Source organism: Myxine glutinosa, chromosome 7 (genome assembly GCF_964187855.1).
Source record: "Myxine glutinosa chromosome 7, kmMyxGlut1.1, whole genome shotgun sequence".
Taxonomy (NCBI): Eukaryota; Metazoa; Chordata; class Myxini; order Myxiniformes; family Myxinidae; genus Myxine; species Myxine glutinosa.
In genome coordinates this window covers 154,257,063-154,282,621 of record NC_136267.1, presented here as the reverse complement: position 1 = coordinate 154,282,621, position 25,559 = coordinate 154,257,063, and the positions used below count along the sequence as shown (strand labels likewise).

General features: G+C 44.6%; 1 protein-coding gene across 2 annotated transcripts in view; it reads left to right on the top strand.

Annotated features, from left to right (window-relative positions):
- The first annotated feature begins 8,656 nt into the window (after nucleotides 1–8,656).
- The window catches only part of LOC137431752 (insulin-like growth factor 2 mRNA-binding protein 3), a 171,408-nt gene continuing 154,505 nt past the window's right edge, over nucleotides 8,657–25,559 (top strand). For both annotated transcript variants that reach the window (XM_068123435.2, XM_068123434.2), the window contains exons 1-2: nucleotides 8,657–9,294; nucleotides 10,493–10,553. In XM_068123435.2, the coding sequence (XP_067979536.1) occupies nucleotides 9,120–9,294; nucleotides 10,493–10,553 (236 nt within the window). In that variant the 5' untranslated portion in view covers nucleotides 8,657–9,119. The remainder of the gene's footprint in view (nucleotides 9,295–10,492; nucleotides 10,554–25,559) is intronic.

Genomic DNA, 25,559 nt, shown 5'->3' with positions numbered 1-25,559 from the left:
CGTCGGCGCGCATGAATTTTCCCTGTCCAATTCGGCGACCGTCGGTTCTTTTACACCCCGTGTCGCGATTTCCATACCCCCGGTCAATTTAGCTGCACTCTGCCCAAGCTCGCTCCCCACGCGTTCCTCACATCGCGTCACCTCGTCGCATACGAATGCGACCTCCTCGCCCAACCTGCGCCCAATGTCCTCCCCCAATTTTTCCATATCACACCTGGATTCCTCCTTCATCTTTTTTAATGTCTCCCCTCGGGTGTCCATTCTTTCATTTATTTTATTTATGACATTCCTTTGGGCATCCATTTTCACATTCAGTTCGCCCTTCATTTCTTTCATTTGACCACCCATTTTTTTTCATGTCCCGGGTGGATTTGTCACTTTGGGCGTCCATTTTTGCATTCATCTCCTTCATTTTGGTCAGGAATAGTTGCATGTACCTTGACATTGCGGGCTCGGCTCTCGCCGCCACGTGCGAGGCGTCGCCATTTTCTTCGCCAGCTACCGCACCCTTTGCAGCTTCCATTACCAATTGTCTCTGCATTTCGTCCTGGGTCATCAATTCTACCTTTACTTCTACCCCCACAGGCATTCGACCGCCTTGGCTAGCCAAGGTACGAATATAAAATTTTGGATTTAATAACTAAATTTCGTCCACTCGCAATTTCGAGTGCGTGAAGTGCACTCCAGGTCCAATCTCACTCCCCGACACCAAATGTTACTGCCAATTTGTACAATTTGGTGTCCAAAATTTTGGTGTCCAAGAATTTTGTCCAGGGTTCTAAATCCCCAATCCTGACTACCAATTGTTATGGTTTTCCGCTGCCCTTCCTACCCTTACCAAGAGGAGATTAAGCCCCTTGTTCTTTCTGGGCCGGCGTAACCGAGACTTGAAACGCCCCTCCCGGGCAAACGCAAGGTAGGGTTTCGGGACAAGTCTCGCACGTAACTAAATACCTGCGCTGTCGCGGAAGCGGGGAATCAAGCCTCGCACAAGCCACATGTAAATTGAGTACACCGAGCGGATTGCGTACCAGGTGGTCCTTGCAGTTACCTTGGTATTGGAACCCGATTCGAACGGTTCAATTCGTACCACGCTTAGTCAATGATGGAAGGGACGAGACGGTCGAATAAAGGAATAACAGGTTTAATTATTATTTACACAAGTATGTACAATGATCGGTAGAAGCAGCGACACAGAGCAGTACTTAATCAGTCTTATATTAACCCCAGACACGGGCCCGGTCACACTCACAAAGGGTAAATGCAGGTAGGATGATGTTCAGGCCAAACGCGCCGACTTGGTCGTCCAGGAACGGCCCCGCCCGGCGCGGCTCTCCACTGTCACAGCACGTCCCGCGATGAAGGCAAGCAGGTGGTGGAAGGGACCCTTGTAGCGCGTCTCCCGAACAAAGGGCAGATGAGGCAGGAAGGCGGGAGGGAATGTACGCGTCTCTCGGCGGCTTTCCACAGCGCGTTGAGTTACCGGCGTGCTATCACTCGCATAACCCAATAGAGGCTCGGCCTCAAGCTCAACCGAGCATCCACTTTGGTACGAGCGCTTATACTTAGTTCATGCGCGGCTTTTCTCCGAACTCGTAACTCTCATCAATACTCAGTCAAGCGCCTCCCTTCGCAGGACTGCAAGCTCACCTCTCCACAGAAGGACTCCTGTTGGGGGCTTTGCGTGATGGGTTTTATTGCCACGCCCTGAGCCCTCTCGAATGTTCCAACCACACCCTGTGACGCAATGCCGCAGCCACTCCCTTCGAGCCCTGATTGGTGGCTCGCGCTTATCGTCAGCCTCTCCGCCGCCCTCATTTGGTCCCTGCTCGATTTGCCAGGCCTGCCTCGTGTTAATTCGCGCCAAAAAGCCAAAGGCAGCATAAGGAGGCATAAGGCAATGGAGGCGGCATAAGGCAATGAAGGAACCTACTCTCATTATTCTACTCAACGCAAAACTAACACAGGAAAAGGACTATGCTCACAAATACGAAGAAATAACTGAACTATCGCGAGGCTACATGTTTTTGTGTGACTAAACTATGAGGGGGAAATTTAACCTTTATTGTACAAAACTCAAAACCGCAACAATATATATATATATATATATATATATATATATATATATACATATATATATATATATATATATATATATATATATATATATATATATATATATATATATATATATATATATATATACACATACATACATATATACATACATAATGCCTGTGAGAGACCTTTTAATTGATGTAAAAGTACATCCTTATCCCAAATGTAATCGGAAGCATTACAGGGTCCTTTTAGTAACCTGCATATATGTTTACCTCCACCACTGAAAGTGGGAGGAGGTTATATTTTCACCCATGTCTGTATGTCTGTTTGTTTGTGAACAGGATATCTCAGAAAGTTGTGGATGGATTAGAACAAAATTTTGTGGAGAGGTTGGGTATGTGACATGGACATAACGATTAGATTTTGGTGAATATCTGGATGTGGATACCAGAATTTTTTTAAAGTGATTCTTCATCATTGAGAGATAGGACCCGAACCGATATATAGCACGATATGTCAAAATGTTGCAGAAGGATAAGGACGAAAAGTAGTGGACAGGTTGAGTGTGTGATGAGGACGAATTGTTTCGATTTTGGTAAAGATCCGAATCTGGATCAGAGAAGTTTTTAAAAGTTATTCTTCACTATTGAGTGATCAAGCTAAAACATATATATATATATATATATATATATATATATATATATATATATATATATATATATATATATATATATACACACATCAGGATATCTCAAAAAGTTGAGGATGGATCCGGATGAAACATGGCGGGCAGTTTGGGAGTGGGACAAAGGCGAATTGATTCGATTTTGATGAAGATCCGTATCCGACATTTAAAAAAATTTTCAAGTGATTCTTCAGCATTGAAAGATGGGGCAAAAACGATATACTATGTAGCACAATATTTCAAAAAGTTATGGACGAGTTCTGACCAAACTAGGTCGATGAGTTGATTCGGTTCTCATGCATTATTTCAAAGACTATCTTCTGTGCTGGTATCTTTCCCGAAGGGTAGGTGAGTGATAATTCACCTACTCTTCGGGAAAACACACCATCGGGTTTTAACGTCCACCCAAATGGTGCAAACAGGACACATGGCTGAATGTCCAACAGAGGGACCGCACACGTTGTGATGCCATGCCCTGCCTGCGGAGCACCGATCCGATAGCTTTACATGCGAGTTGTGAATTGAACCCAGACTATAGACAGCTCAAAGGTAAATGCGCTACCATTGCACCGTCCTGTCACCAATGTGCTTCAGGAATGTCAGGCGTCAGTGACATCACTCTGTATATCTTCAATTCAAAATCTTTACCAGACCGTTTATTTATTAAATATGCACAGGGAAAGGGAGGAGGAATACATTGCAATCGAAAATTAAAAGGGTTACTACAAGATAGAGAGAACAGAGGATAAGGAAGTGTTGGGAGAGAAGGGAAGTTTGGAAGGAGACAGTAATAAATGGTGGAAATGGAAGCATCCGACATTGAGCAGATTGGAGGAGGGAGAGTGCAAGGAGGTAGGGGAATGAGAAGAGAGTGTGGGGGAAGGGAGAGGGATGCGAGGCGGCAAAAATTCCGATATATTTTCATAGATTGTAAATACGTAGACTTTAGGCAATACAAGGCGAGAAATTATGTATATGAAAACCACGAAGGCACAATCTAATCTCGTTAATCATAGGCTTTCCAAACGTGAAGATGACACAAACATTGGAGGTCAGGTACAGGAAGTGACCAAGAAATGAACCAACCTGGGTAAATGAGGGGATACCAAGCAACGGCTTCCATACAGGTGTGGGCCATGCTTTAAATGAGCAAATAAACCCCAGCATGCTTAGGGTCATGTATAAAATTGCTGCATGCCTGGTTGCCTATAATTATGGCTCGCATGGCTTCAAAAGGAGAACCCCTCTCCCCCAAAGCCCCCATCCGCAGAGCATGTATGGTCACCCAATGGTTTGATGAGCATGCCACTTATGTTATCCATATGGCATTGCCTTCTCGGTCACCAGATCTGAACCCAATCGAGCATTTATGGGATATTCTGGAATAACGCTTGAGACAGCGTTTTCCACCTCCACATCAAACAGGTGTGACTTGATTGACTTTCTAATGGAAGAGTGGTGCCGCATCCCTCCTGCAGAATTCCAGACGCTGGTGGAGTCTATGTCACAACGTATACAGGCCATACTGGCCGCCTGTGGTGGCCCAAAGCCCTAGTAAGTGACTTTCCATTTGTGTTTCCCATTTTTTTTTTGTCCACTGCCTGTATATAATAGAGAATTCAGGAAATGGGATTCAGGAAAGCCGAGCTACTTTCCTAGTTTGGGCAAAATATTGGCACATGTCGCTTAACATAAGGAAATGTAAGTTGCGTTTGATGGGTAAGGATAATGTGGCTGAAGGAGACAGTTTATACCTGAGAAAGTAGGCGATTACGAGGGGATCTGACAGAGATGTTTAAGATGATGAAAGGAAGAGACATAAATGCAGAAGTGGTTTTCTGCAGAACAGTGATAGGAACAGGGGCCATACAACCTAAGAGTAAAGGTGAGGAGAGTTAGAACTGTAGTAAGGCAGAGGTATTTCACTCGGAGTAGTTAATACATGGAATAGTCACCTGCAAAGGTAGTGGCAGCAGTAACAGTAAGTAGATTGAAACTATAGTTACATATAGGTATCTACTGTCAAAGCATTGGGGATGTCTGCAGAGATATTTGCAGGACTGGTATGTGAGAGGGTCTCGTCAAAAAGTGAATTTGCTATCGGTTTTGTTCCTTCTTCACCCGTAACGATACAAAATACCCCGCAATGTTCTTCTGCTCCCTTCTCCACCCCTATTCAGTGAGAATGTCGATAAACTGATAGATTTAATTAAGGAGGAGTTGATAAAATGAAGGCCTGATTGGCCTAAATTGCCTCCCCCTGTGCCCAAGGTTCAGGGGAAGAGGATTGGGGAGGAGAACAGGGATATCCATATTCGCTTGTAGGTTGTTTGCATTTGCGGTTTAAAAAGCTCATTTTTCCAAACAACGATTAAAGTTTTGTGTATTTTTTATAGTTATCTTCAGGTTGGGCTTGGAGGTTGTCCTTGATTCTTCTTCTTCTTGTCTCTACCTGGTGGCATTTCCTATACACAACACAGGAATTCCTGGCTTTTCGCAGGCAGTTTCCCAATTGGTAATACATTTGAATACATTTCATACTAATTCTTCAATGGAAGTCCCATATACGGATGGAGGCACATTTTTTGGTAATTAGTCATTCCTTCCTGCCCTCCCTCAGTAAAACAATTTCCAATGACTGATGCAACGTGTACAGAAAATATTATTTCAGTGCTATATGTTACGATTACCTCTGTGATTGTTTTCTGCACTATGTGAGAATGGTATGGTATTACCTGCAAAATTAAGAAAGAAGAGGAGGAATCAAAGAAGCAAGAACCATTCAGATGAATATCCACTTTCCTGATTCGTCGCAGGTGACGATTGTGGAAGGTCTCGTACACGCGCAAGGAACGTACTTAAGAACACACATGCACTGCTCTGCAGTTCAGCTTAACGAATAGCCATTAGGGGCCATCGATATATTACGTACGGCACAGTGAGGTGGGCATGTGGTTGGCTGAAGGCGACAGAGTGTTTGGGGTTGGGGTCTGTCTAAAATTGCTGATAAATGCGTGAAGCAATTTATGGACAGCCCCAAATCGGAAATTTATTTTCCTTTGGGTCAATGTGTGATAAATGCTAAGAACAGTTACACACAGAGACACACACAGCCACACACACACAGCCACACACACACAGACACAGACAGACACAAACAATCACACACACACACACACACACACACACACACACACACACACACACACACACACACACACACACACACACACACACACACACACACACACACACACACTTACTTTAGGCTCTTGTCTAGGTTTAACAACATCCAGATGCCAGGAGATAACGCGAAACATTTGTGCGGGTAATCTTTTCCATTTGCGCGTCTGCGATGCAGACAAGACCATCTTTAAGTAAATGTAAATTCTGCGAACGAGTTAGCCTACTTTACACAACTCATGTCTTGAATATACAAAAAAGTGTGTGTGTGTGTGTGTGTCTATACCAGGTGCTATTTAATTAGTGCACGTGCAAAAGTTTCGATTTGGAATCTCCCAAAAATGCAAACCTTTCCACGAGTTCCAAGTTCGGGTCCACGGGTGATCACATCATGCGGCCGCCGAACATGTCACGAACGTGTCACGTATGTGTCACGAACATGCGGATTCCAAGCAGTGGGGAAACGGCAAATGCTGCGCTGTCTTTCCCCCTTTTGCTGATGTGGGGATTTTGCCGATCGCTTCTCGAACAAGGTCAGAAATGCAATTCGCGGGAATTCCACCGACCTGGGGAAGACTTTCTGGAGCGACACGTGTCGGACGGTTAAAAAAGAAGAAGTTCGTTTCACCATGAAAGTTAACAACGGCTTCTTTATTATAGTTGGAATAAAAGGGGGAAAAAAATTAAGATATTTGTACATTGTTCTCGAAGGATGATGTTTTAGGCCTACTTTTAAATTGCGTGAGGTTAACCCTCTCGATGACGTTTTAGCACGTTTGAAAGACGGTGGTTTTGGCGGGAAATTGTTTATGATCGCGATGCTGAGTGTTTGGGGACCGTCTCGAAGCTAATAGTATTTCCTGTGCTTTAATAGCGTTTTATAAAACTATAATAAATAAATAAAAGCACACTCCGCGGGATCGCACGACATAAGCCGGTGGTGCACCTGTCGTGGTCTAATGACGTCGTGAAGAAGAATCGGCTGCGCGTGCGGATCTCGTCCATGATCCACGGACACCATGGACTCTCCGTAAACCCATAAAATGATGGTTCGGAACAAGACCGAAAAGTGGTGAACTTGATCGCGTTGAACGGCGGCCAAAGAGCGTTTACGTAAATGCCTTTGATAAAATGAAATTACAAACGAAACGCCTGCAATGTCTCACGGATTCGCCTTTCACCTGCACAAGGTGGAGGTGATGAGGGAGAGGCAACTCATTAGTACTCTTAACTGATGAACACCAGCCTCTGACGACGTATAATATAAATATACATCTATACCTACAAACATATACACACAAGGTGTATATATGTATATATATATATATACCTGACAGCACTTTTCAGTTATTTGGCGATTACCTATTAACGAATGTTTGTTCGCTGCACAAACCGCAAGTGACACATCGAACCGCTCGTTTATGGTGCATCTGATAACAGCATGGCCGTTGCATATCATTCGCTGCGCCTTTTGATAGTTCCGAGTAAGTTTACACCGACTTTGTTACTGTGAACGCACCCGGAGAATTGGAGGCGTCGTGGTTGCTAATCACGCGCAGATGGCGAGCGGCGCTCGTGCTGGAAGGGGGCGGGGCTTATAAAGAGCGAGAGAGAGGAGGAGCACGGCCACGCCCATAACACCTCTTCGTTCTACCCGTGGTTCCGTTGACTTAATGACTAACCGTGGGAGGCGTTCAAACTTGACGAGGGGTCGCGGGTTTGCAGCCCCGAGGTATACCTTATACCTACCTGTCCATGATCAGTAGGCCTATCCTTCTCCTCCTCATCCATGCATTCCAGGATTCCATGGATGATGGTGCGTTCATTTGTATCAATTAATTATAAAGTAAAGTTATTAAATAAATAATTAAAAGCCTCATACATCCAAGCACTCCAGAGGTAATGATTAATGTGCCTTCGTATTGTGTGGAGTCCAAGACCACAAGTGAGGGCTGTCTGGGTACATAATACATGGTCCATGGTGTCCGGATGAAGGGTCGATGTCCACGATCATTGATCCAGAGGTTGCTCGTGCTGTTCACAGCTTTAGGCGGTGTATTCTCGCAGCAGCTGCTTCACACGATTTTCCAATCGTCACCTAATTGTGACTCGAATGCTGGAGAAATGTGTGACGGAAGAGCGAATGGTCGAGGTGGACCCTCTCCGCAACTAGATCACAAAGCTCAGTCATGGCAGTACGCAGGGCAAGGAGGCTGCTGCATCGCGGAGCACGCAGTCCTTCCACATGGGTCTTTCGTCTAGATTGTGGAGCACGGCACAAGATATTGGGTCCAGTCGAGTTTACAGATCCTCCGTAAACTTATGGTCGACCTCGAGGTTGTAACACCATCGGTGTAATAGAAATATCACGTGACGAGGAGTACTTACGGGGTTAAAACGATTGGACCAAAGTTACCATATGGCATATGGAGGGTCGAGGCCTGGTAGGTGGAAGACCTTTGCGATCGTTGCTCTGCGGGAAGGTGTTTGAAACCTCGTGAAGAGGTGAAAAATGATCACCTTTCCAGGACTCCAGGTGCACGTGACGCGAAATGGCCCAGACCGAAAGGTGCTGTGCACGCGCGCGGTCCCGGCACGCACATCCGGTGCTGAGAATTATTGGGAACGTCCGTCTCGAGCGTCGACTCACCTGGTGCGCCCCGTATATGACTCGCACCTGGCCGTGGCAGCCACGGCTGTTAGTGCCCTCCCTCCGCCCGCGTTACCACGCCCTCCCGTGAGGGTATCGGCTCCCGTCGGCCAAAGGTGGCCCCGAAGGGCCGATCGATGCGTTCGAGCCACCCCTCGGCGATCGGCTTCGCGAGACGCGACACGAGGGCCGCGACGCGAGCCGCGACACGAGCCGCGCCCGGAGCCGCACTCGCAATTTTCGGTGGAATTTTTTGCGCCGAATTTATTTCGAGGCGGCGCCTGCCCGCATGTCGGACGGGCCGGGCGGGCGACATTTTCTCCCATCGCAGGAGCAACGTCGAAGTCCGCCGAGGCGGGAGGGGAAGGACAGCGTGCGAGCGCCGGTGAACGCGGGAGCGCGCCTGGTGCCTGGTGGGGCAGGAGGACCCGTGGAAGCGAGAGAGGAGGGTGTGAGGGTTGTGAGGGGAGGGGGGGTCGACGCGCGGCCCCCTGACCGTACGGGCAAAAGAGACGCGCGGCGCGGCCCGCTTCGAGCACCATGAACAAGCTGTATATTGGCAACGTGAGCGAGAACGCGTCCGCCTCCGACTTGCAAACTATCTTCACCGAGAGGAGGCTGCCGGTGGCCGGACACTTTCTTCTCAAATCCGGATACGCCTTCGTCGACTGTCCCGATGAGTCGAGCGCCCTGCGCGCCATCGAGATGCTCCACGGTGAGCTCCTCGGCGAGGCTCCTTCTCGGGGCCGAGCGAGCACGGCCGGTGACACGGCGACTTGTTAGTGAGAGCGGAGCCCGGGCTACATGTACCCTGCTATTCCTGTTAGATCCCTAGCCTAGGCCCGGGTACTCCGCGCTTCACAACTCCCCCCCCTCCTCCTCCTCACAACACCCCCGCCATCGTTCTCTCCCTCCCCTTCCCCGCACACCTCAGCACGACGATCGTCGCTCCCTCTTCTCCCCGACACGTCGCACACCTCGCTTTTGTTCGAGCGGAGCCGGACACGGGGGGCCCCCTCGCCTAGCCCCGCCGCGAACAATGTGCTAGCGCCGCCGCTCTCTCGCCTTATCGGCGGTCGCGAATTTCTGCGCATTTTTTTGGCGCGATTTTATTCACGTGAAAAGCGTCCGCTTCTCCCGCCAAATCGCGGTCCTCCTCGTAGTCCCGGCTCCTCGCATCACGGGCGCGGGAGCTTTTCCCGACGGGAAGTTTGCGAAGCGCGCATGGGGAGGAAAAAACATCGCCCCCCCATCGCGCCCGCTCCGGGAAGTGCTAGGCCTCGAATTCGAGTGCCCTGAATTTCCAACGGCGAAGTGGCCTCGGGATTCCTTTCCACCTCATCGAACCGACCGAAAAGGGGGGGGGGGGAAAGGAGGGGGAAAAGGGGGGGGGAAATCCCCCCCAGGCTCGTTCGGCGTCCTCCACACACGGGGATAGTCCCGCGGTCGCTTTGAGGAGAAGGTTTTTTAATTTTGTTGTTTGTTTTCTGTGGTAATCTCACGTTTCCGAGATGTGTCGCATGCCCGGGGTTCTCTGTTACACGGGGAAACGAGGAGCCCACGATAATGGAGATCTGCAACAACTGCTCGGGGGAAGCAGAGTTTGCGTCGTTCCGGGTCGAACGATCGATCCGGCCTCGTAGGCGGGAAAACGCGTGAGGGGATAAAATAAATAATAACCCAAAAGCTCGAGCAACCTTCTCTTCCGCCACAGCAGAGGAGAGCACACTCCTTGTTGAGGAGGTGGTGGTGGTGGTGGTGGTGGACGGAGTTGAGGGGAGGGTGTACAGTAACCCCCTCCCCAAAAACAGTTCCCCCCTCCCCTTTTTTTGAAGAGCTTCCACCAAACATTTTAGATGTGCACTTCATACCTGCGGAGGAAGCTTCTGATTGGTGTGCACCTTGTCTTGCAGGTAAAGTGGAACTTCACGGGAAAACCTTGGAAGTTGAATATTCGGTTCAAAGGAAACAACGGTAATGGCTTCCTCTCGATCCCTCTCGGTTTTCTTTCCTCCACCTGATGATGGCAAAAGTATCATTTTCTCTTCCACCCATTGGTTTTGGGTGAAAAGCAGAGTTGCTCCGATTGGTTCGCACCTTATGTGTCGTCTGCATGCCTCGCACACACGTGCCCATGGAATGGTGGCTTTGTTTATTCCCACTGGTCCAATGCTCGTTTCCCTGGGATTTGGGAGTCGTGTACGCATCTGCATGGTTTTCACCATGTGGAGGAGTCGAAGTTTGTTTTTATAAGTGTTCACAAACCTCAACGTCATGGAGTAATTGTGCATTTTCATTGCTTTCCTCGTAAGTGTCCAATGGCCTTTGTTTCGTGAAGCTGGATTCTTCTTCTTCCGCCTGTAGGTCTGCTTTTTTTTATTATTACTCTTTTTTTGCAATGTCCGGTATAAAATAGTGAACAATGTTTTTTTTATGCGAGGAGGAATTGCTCTTGCTCACTTGGTAGAGTACAGCAGCTTGTAACTATTTAGTCACGTGATTTGCCTTGTGCTTCCTGTGGACTGAATGGCGGCCCTGCTGCTGTTTGTGAGGTTTTGCTGGGCTCCACAGGCCTTGAAGATCCAGGTTACCTTTACCTGGGTGCATCGGATGTCTCTTTCGCATTGTCTTTGCCAGGTCTCTCTTTGTGTGCCATTGAGTTTATTGGTCTCCCAAATTGGTTTATTGAGCTCTCCCAAGAAGACCTCGCTCAGGGAGCTTGCAAAGTTGGGAATGGAGAGTGGACTTTGATGCTGATTTATAGGGGATACACCAGGTCTCTTTAAAGCTTAACCAAAGCACTTTTAGGTTTGTACTTTCAGTGGACTTTGTACTGTTGTAAACGAGCCTGTTGTATTTGTTTATGATCCCTGCCATGATAATTTTTGATCTGTTGGGAAACTTCAAAACAATGCAAGTGTCAATATCTGAGAGGAGGAAGAAGAGGAGGAGTAGGAGGAAAACAGGACGGGTGGGTGAAACAAAATCAAAATTAAATGCACTGGAGGTGCTTGTCATTTGCATTCAACTCTGACTCTTTGTGCCTTAACTTTGTAACCGTTACTGACCTCATCCAGTTGACCGTCTGGATTGTGTAAAAAGAGAAGAAACCTACTTTGATTTGTGCATAACAATTGAAAAATCGTCCTGACTTCTCACCTTTACCTGCCCACAGTTATAACCCCATGGATAAAGCGGTTATTGGTATCTGCCTGAATATTTATTTTTGTTTCCGCAACTTTTGTAGTAATCAATTATTTTTTGGTTTTGTATTATGACAAAGTATCATATTAATTATTAGTGGCACAACTGTGAACTATTTTGATGGTAAAATTCATTCTGGACCATTTTGTAACACTTATCATCATGAGTAATGTGAGATTCCTTCTTGCTTTAATTTCTTTGAATTGTTTGTGCATTTTAGGGGAAATATCAACACCGGGTGTCGGGTGTTTTACTTTTTTTTATTCTTAAATCGTTTTTAAAATTTATTTTCAATCGTTTACAAGTTGGTTAAAGTTAAAGTTTCTGCTGGAATTTCCAGCAATTTGCAATGTGTGAGTAAAACTAATGAAACCTGATTATAAACCTTTCGTCACACTTTTTTTATTTATTTTAATTTTTGATTAATTTCTATAATAAGTTATGTTTGTATAGTGACCAAGTTGGTGCTTTAAATTGGGGGGAAAAAATCCTCTTCCTTATCTTTGTGTTTTGATGAAAGTTTTTCATATTTTTGAAGAAGGGAATATTTGTGTATTTTTCTGTTGGCAAATTAACGGAGTTATGAAGATGCTTCTTTGAGATGCGGCAGCATTGGCCGTAAAATTGGCTTTTTTGTTTTGTACCACTGTGTCCGATGTGTTTTCAGCAAGCAGTAGTTTTCTGTTAAATGGGGAAAAGCAATATATATATATATATATTTTTTGTTCGTTTTTTATTTATTTGAGATGTTTACATCAAGTGAATTGAAGAGGATTCTCTTTTTAATTCACTGGAGATGGTAAATTTGATCACCCTCCACTTTGGCTTGATTATTGTGTGAAGCTCATTGGTGCCCTCCAAAAACTTCACATTTTATTTTCATCATATTATGCATAACCTGTAGTTGTAATTATTGTGAATGAATTATTTTTAGGTTTTCTTTTTCCAGCTTCATTGAAGCATTTGCTCAGGTGTTAAAGTCAGACCCCTGCCTTTTAAAAGTTCATTTTTGATGCACCTTTAGAAGCTGTGATTTTTATAAGCAACATTTTTTTTTTTCCCCTCCAACTAAAAGGTATTTCCTGATCGAGTTTTTTTTGTGGAACTTGTTAGAACTAGTATAAACTATTAAGGTGCTGAACAATACATAAAAACCAAGTTAGAAAATAGAAAAGGCTTTATAAAATAGAAAAACTTTTGGCTATGACTTAAAAGACATTTCAAGGAATAAATGTTGAAAAGCAGAGTTCTGAAGTTGATGATCTTGCTATTGAAAAGTCCTGATTATTTACAATTCCATGATGTGGAGAGCAGCAAGTTTACTCCCATAATTGTATAACAACAAGTTGTAATATGTAATAATTAAGTGAATGGAAGCTGTATCTAATGTAAGAAACTTGTCATATTTTTCACTTTGCAGATACATTTTGTTAGCTAAAGAAAAAAACAATGCTCTAATGACAATATGAACATTTCATCAAACTTGGTATTTATTTTGATTAATTAATGCAATTTATTATAATCAACACTTTTTGTGAATCGGTCTCTCGTGTAAAAATGCCCTTTGTTTTTTTTAGTGTTTTACCAATTCCTCAATTGTTAAAATGTTTTGCTGTTATTGAGAAGTTAAGAGGCTTTGTGTGCAACTGATGATTGATGGTCTTTATTTTTTCTTAATGAAATTTACGAACGACTATTTACTTTGTAAAAAATACAAACTATCTTGTTTCCTGTCATTTGTTGCTAGGCATTTTGCTTGTTTCTTTCTGGTTGTCATGTTGTTTGAATTGGTCGTGTTTGGTTTTTGGCCAATTAAATGATTTATAGCATGTGGGTTTTAGTTAATTTGGCTTATTGTATGAATATCTTCTTTTTTTTTTTAACCCTGTATCCATAAACAACTTTTCAAGAGCCTACTGTAATATAGATATCTTCAAATCTGCAATTTCATGAGCAGTTTTCATCCATGCCATTTCTATTTTATAGGGATTTTCAGGAGAAATGTAAGTTTATATGTTGTAAATAGGAGAAAGGAATGTTGAAAGTAATGCAGTACATGCCAAAGTTAGATATTTATGAGAAATGTAAGCATTGGGTTGATTTGGGGACATCCCAGCAATTTGCTTAGTTTTAAATTATTTTCACCACTTCTGGATAATGCTGAGATCATTGCTTGGTAAGGGCAGATTGGAGTCACAATAACATTTTTTTTTTTTTTTCACCCCAAGATTTCCTGAGAAAATCTTGCATGCTTTTCAAATTCGTTTATAAAGTATTGAAGGGAATAAGACTCAACCACATGTAGGACAGGTGTGTCACTCCATCCTCTGAAGGTTGTTGAGGAGCCAACTGATTTTCCTGACTATCTCTTCGTAGCATGGAAATTAAAATGAGATTAGCTTGACTTTTTGAATCAATTGCAATGCAAATCTTAATGCTGCTACCTTCAGCTGGATTTGAACCCACAACCTCAATACCTAGAAGGGGAACCTCCCATCACAATGTGACAATTGGCATGGAATTGGCTTGCTAGATGTAGTGAGGATGCTGTTTTCAAAGATTATTCAAAGGTTGGAGAAAGTGATGGTGGAGATTTTGCCTCATTGCCAGTTTGCCTTTTATTGTGGAAGAGAGTGTATAGACATGATCTTCTGTGTGAGGCAACTTGTGGAGAAGCAAGACAACATGACACAAATCCACATGCTTTTTGTGGACCTTCAAAAAGCAATGACTGTTCCCCATCAAGCTCTTAGATTTGTGCTGCAGACTGAGGTACGGTGTACCTCCTTTTAATTTTAAAATTTTATTTTTATGGGAATTGTCCCGAACAAGGTATAAAGCCACTCTAGGTAAGGGGCTAAGGGAAGGTTAGAAAAAGATAAGGATAAAGCAAAACAAAATAAAAACAAATAAATAAACCAAGAAAGAATAACAAGAAACCATGCAACACACAGGAAGTAGCAGAGGTCAGGTAAGATGTAGGAAGTAGGAATTGACATTCCTCTTGAAGCTGAGTAGATCGTAGGATAGACCATGTTACAGGTAGTGAATTCTAGAGCGAGACAGCACGAGTGATAAAACTTTCTGCATAGCCTTTCATTCTGCACTTCAGACCAGCTATTGTGTATGGGTGTGCAGAGATGGCAAAACTGAGTCTTGCATCCAAGCGATATGGGAGGAACCAAGTTAGAAAGTCCACCAGAACATTTGCCATGAAAATATCTGTAGAACAAACCAAGCGTGGCAACTGACCTACGGTGAGAGAGTGGTTAAGAGTTGAACCCATCTCTAGACCAACCAGGTTGACTGTGTGTTTCTGGAGCCTATCAAGTAAAGATAAGTGGCTGGCTGGTGCTCCTGCACAAATGTGGCAACAATACTCCATGAGGGGACGTATAGTTGTCTTGTACAGGTACAAAACAGCCTCAGGAGGTGAATACCTCTGCACTCTATAAAGACAACCAACTCGCTTGGAAGCACTCTTAGCAATACCAGAAATGTACTTATCCCAACGGAGGTTAGAGGAGATGTCCAGACCAAGAAGCTGAAGCTCAGATGATTCTGTTAAGGTTGAAGACCCCATGTGCAAAGAAGGGAAAGACCTGCTTCTCATGTGAGATATGGACAACAATTTAGTTTTCTTTGTATTGAAGGTTACCAGCCAGTCGTGCTCTCACTTCAACACATTCTCCAAGTCATTGCCCAGTGATACGCCAACCTCATTACGAGTGTTGTTGAGTGAATCGGCGGATGTACAGTAAAGTGTGGAGTTGTTAGTATACTGTACATGGCGATCCAAGACATAACAGAACAATAATGTGAAACCTATTAATTCTCTGCATGATGGAATGAAGGTTGAAGTCACAGTTGAGGGAAATTTATGACTAAGGATTTGAAGCCAAGAATGGTTTGTGACACTGCTTTACAATCACACTTAACACTTTTTAATTTTTATTTCAATTTGATTATTGAGAGAGAGAGCTGGAGCAAATTATGCCATCCCTTTTGGGTATATGTGCTGTAATAATGTATTGCTAGATTAGTGGGTGAAAGGACGAGAAGACTTGCAACACTGACAGTGACTGAATGTCTGTTTTCTGATGATGTATTTGTAGTGGGTTGCCTGGTGTTGGCATAACGGTTAAGGTGGCTGGGTTAAGATCTTAGGGTGGAGTTCCAGTCCCCTGTTGTGTCATTGAAATAACATCATGTGGGTTGACCTAGCCTCTCATTCTTCCAAGGTCAGCAAAATTAGTTTACTGGGCATGAGAGAGACCCCATACATATGATAGGGGAAAATAAGCCATTCTCGCATCCTGCGTTGGTGGCGACCCATCCAGGATTGCACTCCTTAGCCAATTAAACTGCTTTGGAAAGCCCTATGTGCCTCACGGAATGAAGGGAATGGTTGGCTATTTGCAGTGGGTACAACCAGATAGTATCGAGAGAGAGCAATACGTATACTTGATGAGGTGACAGAGTGGGGGTTGGTTGAGCATGCCAAAATCAAAGGTGTTAGCGGTGTTAGCGGTGAGAGTGGGGTGGAGGGTTCAGGAGGATGCACAGCCAATGTACATCAGAGAAGTCATCAGGGTAGTGACTGACTTCAAGTGCCTCAGGGATCGATAATTGAATCGCATGATTGTATTACATGTCTTAGTAGGCAGGATGTGTCTGTGCCTCAAGAATGGGTGGAGCAGTACGCAGACCTGTATTCGGGGACAATGGACTTTTCCTGAAGACCAAAGGACTAGCCTACTGTGTTGTAGTGTGTGTGTGTGCGTGTGTGTGCGTGTGCGTGTGCGTGTGTGCGTGTGTGTGCGTGTGTGCGTGTGTGCGTGTGTGTGTGTGTGTGTGTGTGTGTGTGTGTGTGTGTGTGTGTGTGTGTGTGTGTGTGTGTGTGTGCGTGTGTGTGCGTGCGTGCGTGCGTGCGTGCGCGCGCGCGCTGTTGTATGAGGTTGAGAAATGAACTGACAAGAAAAAAAATCTTCAGTGAAGATTGAGGCCTTCGAGGCGAACAGGTGCTTCTGGGGCATATTAGGTATCGGTAAAACAGGGCATGTTAGTTGTGTTCTAATTGTGAGAGTTTTTGATGGAGGTGTGGTGATAATGTTATTGCAGACAGAAGTCTTCACTGCCTAGGTCATTTTTCCCAGAATGGAGATAACTGCATTCCTTCGAAACTCCTATTTGGATAGTTGCCACATGTGATACATGAGGTCCTTCAGAAAACAAGACCGATAGTCCAACAACGGCATAGCCAGGCTTGTCGTCATCTGTTCACTTCCGGATTAGGGAGCAAGGGCCATGTCGATCACATTTCAGTCATAATTGTATTGAGGAATTTCTGAAACCTCCTTCCTACCTTACAACACCTAGAACGTTCCACAGAAGGTTATTATATTTCCTTTTAGTAAAATATGCAGCTGTAATGGTTACTAAATGCCATACCCCTGTTATGTGACCAGATTCTCAGCTCTGATTGGTGGATGTTTGTGATGGACATGCAGACATATGGACAGACAAATGCGGTTTTAGACGGCATTGCCCTATGGGCTACGCCATAAAAGCTATTGCAAGACATAAATGCCTGACGACTCGTCAAATTTGGGACAGGCCTGGCAACTAGATGTCTGCCACTTGTGGTGGAAAGGCATCATCTGTAGGATGGCATTGTTTCAAGATGTTGGCACGAATGTGCTTTTGTTTGATAATATTGTTATAATGCCATTGTTTGTTTTTGGATACTCTGTCGTCTGGACACAGCTGAGGTTTTGGATCTACCAATGTAGACACACAGCCACGGTTGTGGACCACCTTTCGGATATGTTCTGGGCTGCAAGGGTTGAAACCTCTGAGGTCGATGATCCGGACGGACATTTAGAAAATCCATTGCAGTTGCTTACAGGTTAATAAAGTTCTCACTTTAGGTAAATACCGAATTTGAAGTTTGCAATTAGGAAAAAGTTTTAAAGTATTGGGTGTTGTAATTCAATTAGTATAATTTACACCATGCTTTAAATGTTAATATAGTTTTGGAATAGCTGTTACTGTTCAATAAATGATTAGATTTGTGAGAAACAAACTTGGGAAACAACTGTTGTTTGTTTGTTCCTCCTTAACTCCACATTGTCAGTGCTTGATTATTAAGTCAGCATAACTATACATTCACATGCTAGTGAGTCATGAAGAAAGGTGAATTTATTTTGGATCATAAAATGATGAAAAGCTAGAAAGGCACTCGGTAGAGCGCATACTTCTTGTCACCTAACCAACTCATCCACCAAGTTTCATCCAAATCCTGCTGCAACTTTTTGAGATATCTTTCTGTATATCGTTTTTGGTCCCATCTCTCAACGGTGAAGAATCACTTAAAAATTATCGTACCCGAATCTTTGCCAAAGATTAATCAATTCTTCCTTGTCGCACACCCAACTTGTTCACCTAATTTCGTCCCAATCTGTCCATAACTTTGAGATATCCTGTTCACAGACAGTGGGGAAAACATAACCCCCACCCACCTTTGGTGGCATAGGCGAATATGATCATTATCCATGAAATGCAATCCTGTCATTTTTCAGCGAAGTTCCCTGAGACTTCATTAGATTTTACCCATCCCTTTGACAAACCTGTAGTTTGGTCTTTGGTTTTTGGCATAGCCAGACTTGTACTGCCCTTTTTCACAGCTTTCATCTGCATATTTTCCTCCCTTCAGAGCTCCCCTTGATGGTTTGATAAATTGATAATCAGAATGTGCACGATGAAAATTGTGAATTGGTTGTGACATTAACTTGAGCACATCTGATTGTTGCCATTTGACTTTTGGTCGGCCTGATTGGGCTGTAACCCGTTTTCCCATAGCATCTATGTGGATTGAGATGGATTTGGAGGTAGTGACATTGCATTAGAACACAATTTTCCTGTTTTCTTGGTAGTCAATGAGTCCAGGTATTTTACAACCTAAAAGGAGGGTACCCATATGCACCTTCCAGGCAGCAGCTTGGATTTTAAGATGTTTTGGTGAGCATAACGTGTTTCCATTATGTCCTCTGTTGTTTGCCTTCTATTTCAAAGTAATCTATCCAGATTTTGTCGGTCATAATGTCTGGGTAAGAAAGGCTTATCTTTTAACCTGAAATCATGCCAAAAACATGATCTTGCAAACCCATGCACTTTCTGTGCACGTCAGACATGACACACAATTTCAAAATGTCTATTATTCTCATCAAGTATCACAACAGAGTAGAGGTGAGGGTGACATCAAGGGAGGGGGAGAAGCAAACATGGGGGTGAACAAACTGCACACGAGGTGAATGAAACGCATCAAGAAGAGGAAGGGAAAATCGAGGATGGAGCAGAAAAGGAACAAACAATCTGGTAACCAATAAACGAAGAGAGATCACGGATAGGGAGAAAATCTCAATATCTTGGGAATGGGGTAATTTGGGACCGAAGAGATCATGGTTATATGGATGGGGGGATAACCCGAGGTAGTGGTGAACAGGTGTCTTGAATCCCTGGAGGAAAGAATGGGACTGAACAGACTGGGAAAGTTGGTTCCAAAGGTGAAAGAAAAGAGGAACACAGGAGTGTCGGTGAGCAGTGAGCCTGGGTTTTTGGGAGGTTAACAAGAGGGTTAGTGTTAGACTGTGTGCTCCCTGGAGAGACAAGATAGGGTAGAAGGTGCAAGGCCAAAAAGGAGGTGGCATAATAGTAAAAGACCCACCAACCTGTCTGCAATATGAAAGCAACTGGCCCAGACAATCGGCTTTGTCATGGGAGATCCCAATGATTGTATGCCTTGCTTTCCATGGCATCAAAAAGTCGAAGTGTGAAGCAGGGGCAACAGCCCAAATGGGAGAGCAGCACTCCATCAAGCTCCAATGAAGGCCTTGTAGGATGTCAAAAGTTCAGATGGACAACCTACAAGGCCTTGTGTTGAAATGTTGGCTTACTATTTATTTTCCTGTCCATCACATTGCAAATGTAAATGTTCCAGTGACAATGTGGCAGTGGAGCGACGATGCATACACTGCTGTGGGAAATTGATATGAACCAATCCGTTCACATCACTTGGGAATGCTCTGGGTCACAAAATCACAAACGTCCCCATTGGCAAGTGATTTAGACATGCTGATTACCTGTTATGGAAGTTTCTCCTTGAATGTTTTCATGCTTGTGCCATAGGTGAGATTGGTGTCTAGTGTTGCATACAAGCATATAAAACCGTATCGCACAACTTTTATATCACATATGTTGTTTGGATTTGTGCATCTTCTTCAAAATGTCCTTGTGATGAATGTAAAAATACGATTTTTAAATTGAAGTATATTTTGTTTGTGCAAAGTTTATTATCGCTTGTGGAATGTGTTGTGGAAGGACTGAGTACAATAATACAAAACTTAAAATGGATTTGTTGTGGACCTTAATTTAAATCTTCGTTTTGGCAGTGTAAACGGTTTGACTGGTAATGCCGTCATACTCTTGCATTTTCCCCTTTTCTGAATTAACAACAGGAGGAGGTGGGGATCATAAGGTTATGTTATGGGAAGTGAGTGCATGGGCAAGTGTTCCAAGAATTCTTATGAAAAACGTTTTTGTGTGTGTGTGTGTGTGTGTGTGTGTGTGTGTGTGTGTGTGTGTGTGTGTGTGTGTGTGTGTGTGTGTGTGTGTGCCTTACTTTAAGCAACAAAGAGACTGTGATTGATTGTACAACCATGAGTAAAGCCTTACTTTAAGCAACAAACCTATTAGAATAATGCCAGTTTATTTTATTTTTTGAACAGGCTTTGCCCAATCAATGTTAAATGCACTTCACTGTTTCTCACAGCTGCAATATAAGATTTTGATCATTTTTACTCGATTAATTTAGGGAGGCAACACCTGGTGGAATAATAGTACAGCTAAAACGTGCATGAAAAGAGATTGCAGGGAGGAGGGGAAGGTGGCATGGAGTGCAAAGTGTGTTCTAATCATTGCAGTATCAAAAACAATGATACAACATACCGGTGTTTATTAAAATTCCAATAAAAACCACCTGTTTGAACCAACGGCTGTTGGGTTTAATCGAGTGTCTTGCTTGGACACTTTAAGATCGGAATGCAAAACAAAAAACAAAACAAGCAATACTTTGGGAATTACACACATACACATACACCACCTACCTTTCTATCAAAATCATTCAATTTTTAATTGTAGTGAGCTATGAAGTCTGATCACAGATACTTTGTGCCCCATCATAAGTCATGGTACATATTCTCTGTTGGGAATTTTGCATGCACTTTGTCCAATCAGAAGTTGCTGCACCTTCACTGCAATGCCATTCAAATGGAGATGTCCAACAAACAACACGTAAGCAATCACAGTCTCTTCTTACCAAGATAAACCAGCACTCATCTCTGTATAACCCATTCAGCTTGTAGAAACCACCTATCGCGCACACAAAGCGTTCGCATATAAATAGGCAGGCGAGACGTATCACGCCTCCGGAACATCCTCCTCCTCTTCATTTTTATCACAATCTCCCTCCATTAAGAATCACGGCCAGCAGGTGAAAAAGTCAGATATCGGCGCTTAAAATCTACCAACCAAAACGCGTAGGTTGTTGATATGGCCTGCCTGAGCGAGTGCGATATACCCCGTTAGCGCTCGGGCCCCCAACACTCCGTATCGGCAGGTCCCCCTCGTCAGACGTTTTGCTCTGAGGACTCTGAAGGTTCCCTGATGCAGGTGTCACAGGTGACACCCCCACAGGGCCCAAAGCGGCCTCGCCATTCGCCGCATTGTCCCGGCTCGAATCCGACCTGGCGGGGGAAGCCGGGTCGACCTCGGTCGGTACACTCATGCCGGGCTGCACGTCAACCTCCCCACAAGGCGCGAGATACCGGACCGACACGGTGGTTTCTCTACTGTCGGCCAAGCAAACATGCGTGTATTCCGGATTTGCTTCCAATATTTCCATGTGGTCAAAGCAATTCGTATTTGCTCTGTCTGACCGCCCACTTCAGGAAAGCCGGACCCAGCTCCGCCAACCACGAGGGTAGAGGCTGCCCGCTAGAACTACGACGCTGGTACTTGAACAACCACTCGTGAGGAGTGGCATTAGTACATAATAGGGACCTGATGGCGTGTAACGCTCCCACATGTTCGTCATCCCTCGGGTTTGCAGAGCCATAGTAACCGCCCGCCATGTAATCCCATTGTAATGTTCAATTTAACCGCTCCCTTGGGGATTGTACGCAGTGGTGCGGCTAGAAGCAATACCCTGCTCAAGGAGAAATTTCTTATTTCCTGAGATAAGAACGCCGTCCCCCGTCACTGTGTAAGAGGGCAGGATAGCTGAACATGAGGAACAACTGCCGAAGACATCTAATTACCGTGGTGGACGACATGTCCGAGCACGGCAATGTGAACGGAAATCGTGAATACTCCTATCGTGAGAAAAATAACTATCGTGAGAAGATAGCGGTGCGTGCCACCGCAGGGCAAGGGCCCTTTGAAGTCTATGTTCAGCCGCTCCCACGGGCGCCCAGCGTGTATTAACGTACCCATAGGAGGCTTGTAAAAACTCTGCTTGAGTTCTGTGCAAACCGGACACGACTTGCATAAATGACGAATATCGTCGACGGAGAAAGGTAAGTTCCTGCTCCAAACGAAATGAGCCATACGGGTGATGCCCGGGTGACGAAGTGAAATTATTTATGGTACGTAGCTCATCGACTGTCATTCCGGAGCAGATTGGTCGAGACAAAGCGTCAGCAGCCCGGTTATCCTTTCCCGGTCTGTACACAATATCAAAGCTATAGTCGGCCAATTCTATGCACCAGCGTGATCTTTTTGCTCTTAAATTTTTGAGTGTTTCTTGTCGTACATAAAGGTGACTGACTGATTCGTGATTAGTTGAAAATGCTTCCCTAAGAGGAAGTGTCGCCACCTGCGGACCGATTCCACTATAGTGTAACCTTCCTTCTCAATCGAGGAATGGCGCCTCTCACCATCTGGTAAGGTTCGTGAGAAGAATGCCACCGGTCGGTCCCCCTGATAGTACGGCAGATAGGTGAAATATTGGGGAGAATTGTGACTTTGATACAAGCACGAGAGTTGGCACACAGAGTATGCCCTAAGGAAGATATTTGGCCATAGGGCCATCACAGATTTGTCCTGTGACAACAATGGCGGTCATTTTTCAAAATGGCCTCCATTGCTTGTTATTTTACATACTTGTGAGATACCCGTGTTACGCACAGGTGGGAGGCCGGAAGCAAACGGGCAATGCAGATACGGCAAATGCTAAAGCATGAAACCAATAAATTCCACATTTCTGTAGCACCCTCAGTCGCACGTCAGGCATGGACAGCAAGTTTGTGAAGGACTTCCATGAAAAACGTACCCGTTCGCAAACAAATGGGTCCGTTCACGTTTGGAAACATTGATCGTGGGTCCGTGGCGAATATGCATATGTCGATCCGCGAAGTTCACGTTTAGAAGGTAGAAACCATCATGGCATGTCGTCATTCACTTGAACTCGATATCTCTTTTTTTTCATTCCAAACGACATAACTCCAATCACAAATTAATCACAAAATAAACTTTTAACAACATTGTTAATGTTTCCTTCATTGTAAAAACTACCAAGTCAACAGTTAAAAGGATTTTGAGCCAATAGGTGTTACGGCCTTGGCAAGATTGATGGAGACAGCGATCTGTTAGCGTATACACCGCCCAAATAGCTATGTGGAATTCTCTCATATAGAGATTAAACTCGCGTCGTTTGAACTTTGGCCCAGGCCATTATTTACTTTTAATGATGTTTATATACGAAGTTACCACTCACCTTTGCACCTTACTCTTCTGGAAGAGTATAACAACATACAAAGTTGAGTTTTTATCGTTTTGCTTATCTAATGGATGGGAACCGAATTATTGTAAGACAGTAAAGACAGTAGCCTGGTGTTGGCTTAGTGGTTAGGGTGCCGGCTTGGGATCCCAGGATCCCAGGATCCTGGGTTCGAATCCCAGTCGATCGCTGAATTAACGCCAGGGGGGTTGACTCAGCCTGTCATCCTTCCGAGGTCGGCAAATTTGAGTACCAGCTTGCTGGGATGAATGATCACGGTGTGTACCCCGGTTTAGAATAGGTACACCGTATCCCTGCACATCGTAAGAGGCGACCAAAGGTTGGCGTCAGGAAGGGCATCCGGCCATAAAAAAACATTGCCTCAAACAGGGAACCATGATTGTCATGGGGCCTGCAAGGCTAACCCCCGCTGTAGCGGGGAAAATGGCCTTAAAACGATCATTCATTAATTTTCATTCAATGATGTTTATATACGAATCAAAAAGAAGATAATTGGTTTTGGGTCGGCCTTTCCACATATCTCGTGGGATTGTGAGTTGGAGAGATGACCGTGATGGCAGGGAGGGGGTTGGCATTCTCTCAAGCAGGTATTCAACCCATGTCCTTTTAAAATGTCCTTGTAAAAGGTCACCGAGTCCGATCGGTGCAGCCGATCGGTGCAGCTGTGCAGCGATCGGTGCAGCCATTTGTGCGGCACCTGGGAAAATAACGTTATGCAGGAGGCCAAAGCTGAAATTGGAAAAACAATGTAGCCTCTTTTACTCCAGGAGATCCCAGGATTACCCACCCAAAATATCGTTGTGATCGGTTCAGCCGTTTTTGCGGTACCTTCGAACAGACAGACAGACAGACAGACGGACGGACATTTGGTGAATTATAGTAAGATATTTGGTACATTACTGTGTATAAATTGTTGTTGTGGTCATCGAAGCTTGACATTTGGCACATAATTAAAGACCCCCTAACTATAGGGTTATCATATATTTGTCCTGTGACAACAATATTTTTAAAATGGCCGCCATTTATATGGTATATTATTGTATATGGTAGGAACCACCTTTAGGAACCACCTTTGGTGGCCATTTTTCCCTGCAGACCAGGGGTTGGCCTTTTTTGGGCACCGTGGTCCCCTTTTTGAAGCAATGTTTTATGGCCGGATGCCCTTCCTGCCGCCAACCCTGTTAGTCGCCTCTTGCGACACACAGGGAATTACCGGTGAACTGGTACTCAATTTGCTGACCTCGGAAGGATGACAGGCTGAGTCAACCCCCCTGGCATTAATTCAACGATTCACCGGGATTCAAACCCAGGATCCTAGGATCCCAAGCCAGCACCCTAACCGTTAAGCCAACACCAGGCTTCACAGATTTGTCCTGTGACAACAATGGCGGCCATTTTTCAAAAAATGACAAATCTGCGATGGCCTTATAGCCAAATATCTTTCTTAGGACATACTCTGTGTGCCAAATGCCATGCTTGTATCATCAAAGGCACAATTCCTGCACCTATCTGCCATACTATGATTCAATGTGGCAGCAATGGCCCAATCTGACACATCAGTCTCCACCAAGAAAGGGACCGTCTCGTCAATGGAGGTCACAACGGCACCAGCTATGTCATCCTTCAGTTGTTGAATGGACGTTTGAGCTGCCATGATCAACGGAAATGTTTTGGACTCAACAAGAGGCCATATCTTCTCATAGAACCGTGGGACCCACTGGGAGTATTGCGCAAACAGCCCCATCACTTGCTTTAAAGTCGCCCGATCGATGGGAGGGGCGAAGTCGAGTAGGGGCTGAAGCTGCACCGGGGAGGTCCCCTCCGGGCTGTATTGGGCTGTATGTCCCCTCCGGACACAGTGTATCCCAAAAGAGCGATAGTTCTCACGGAGTAACTGCATTTGGCTTCGTTGAAGGTCA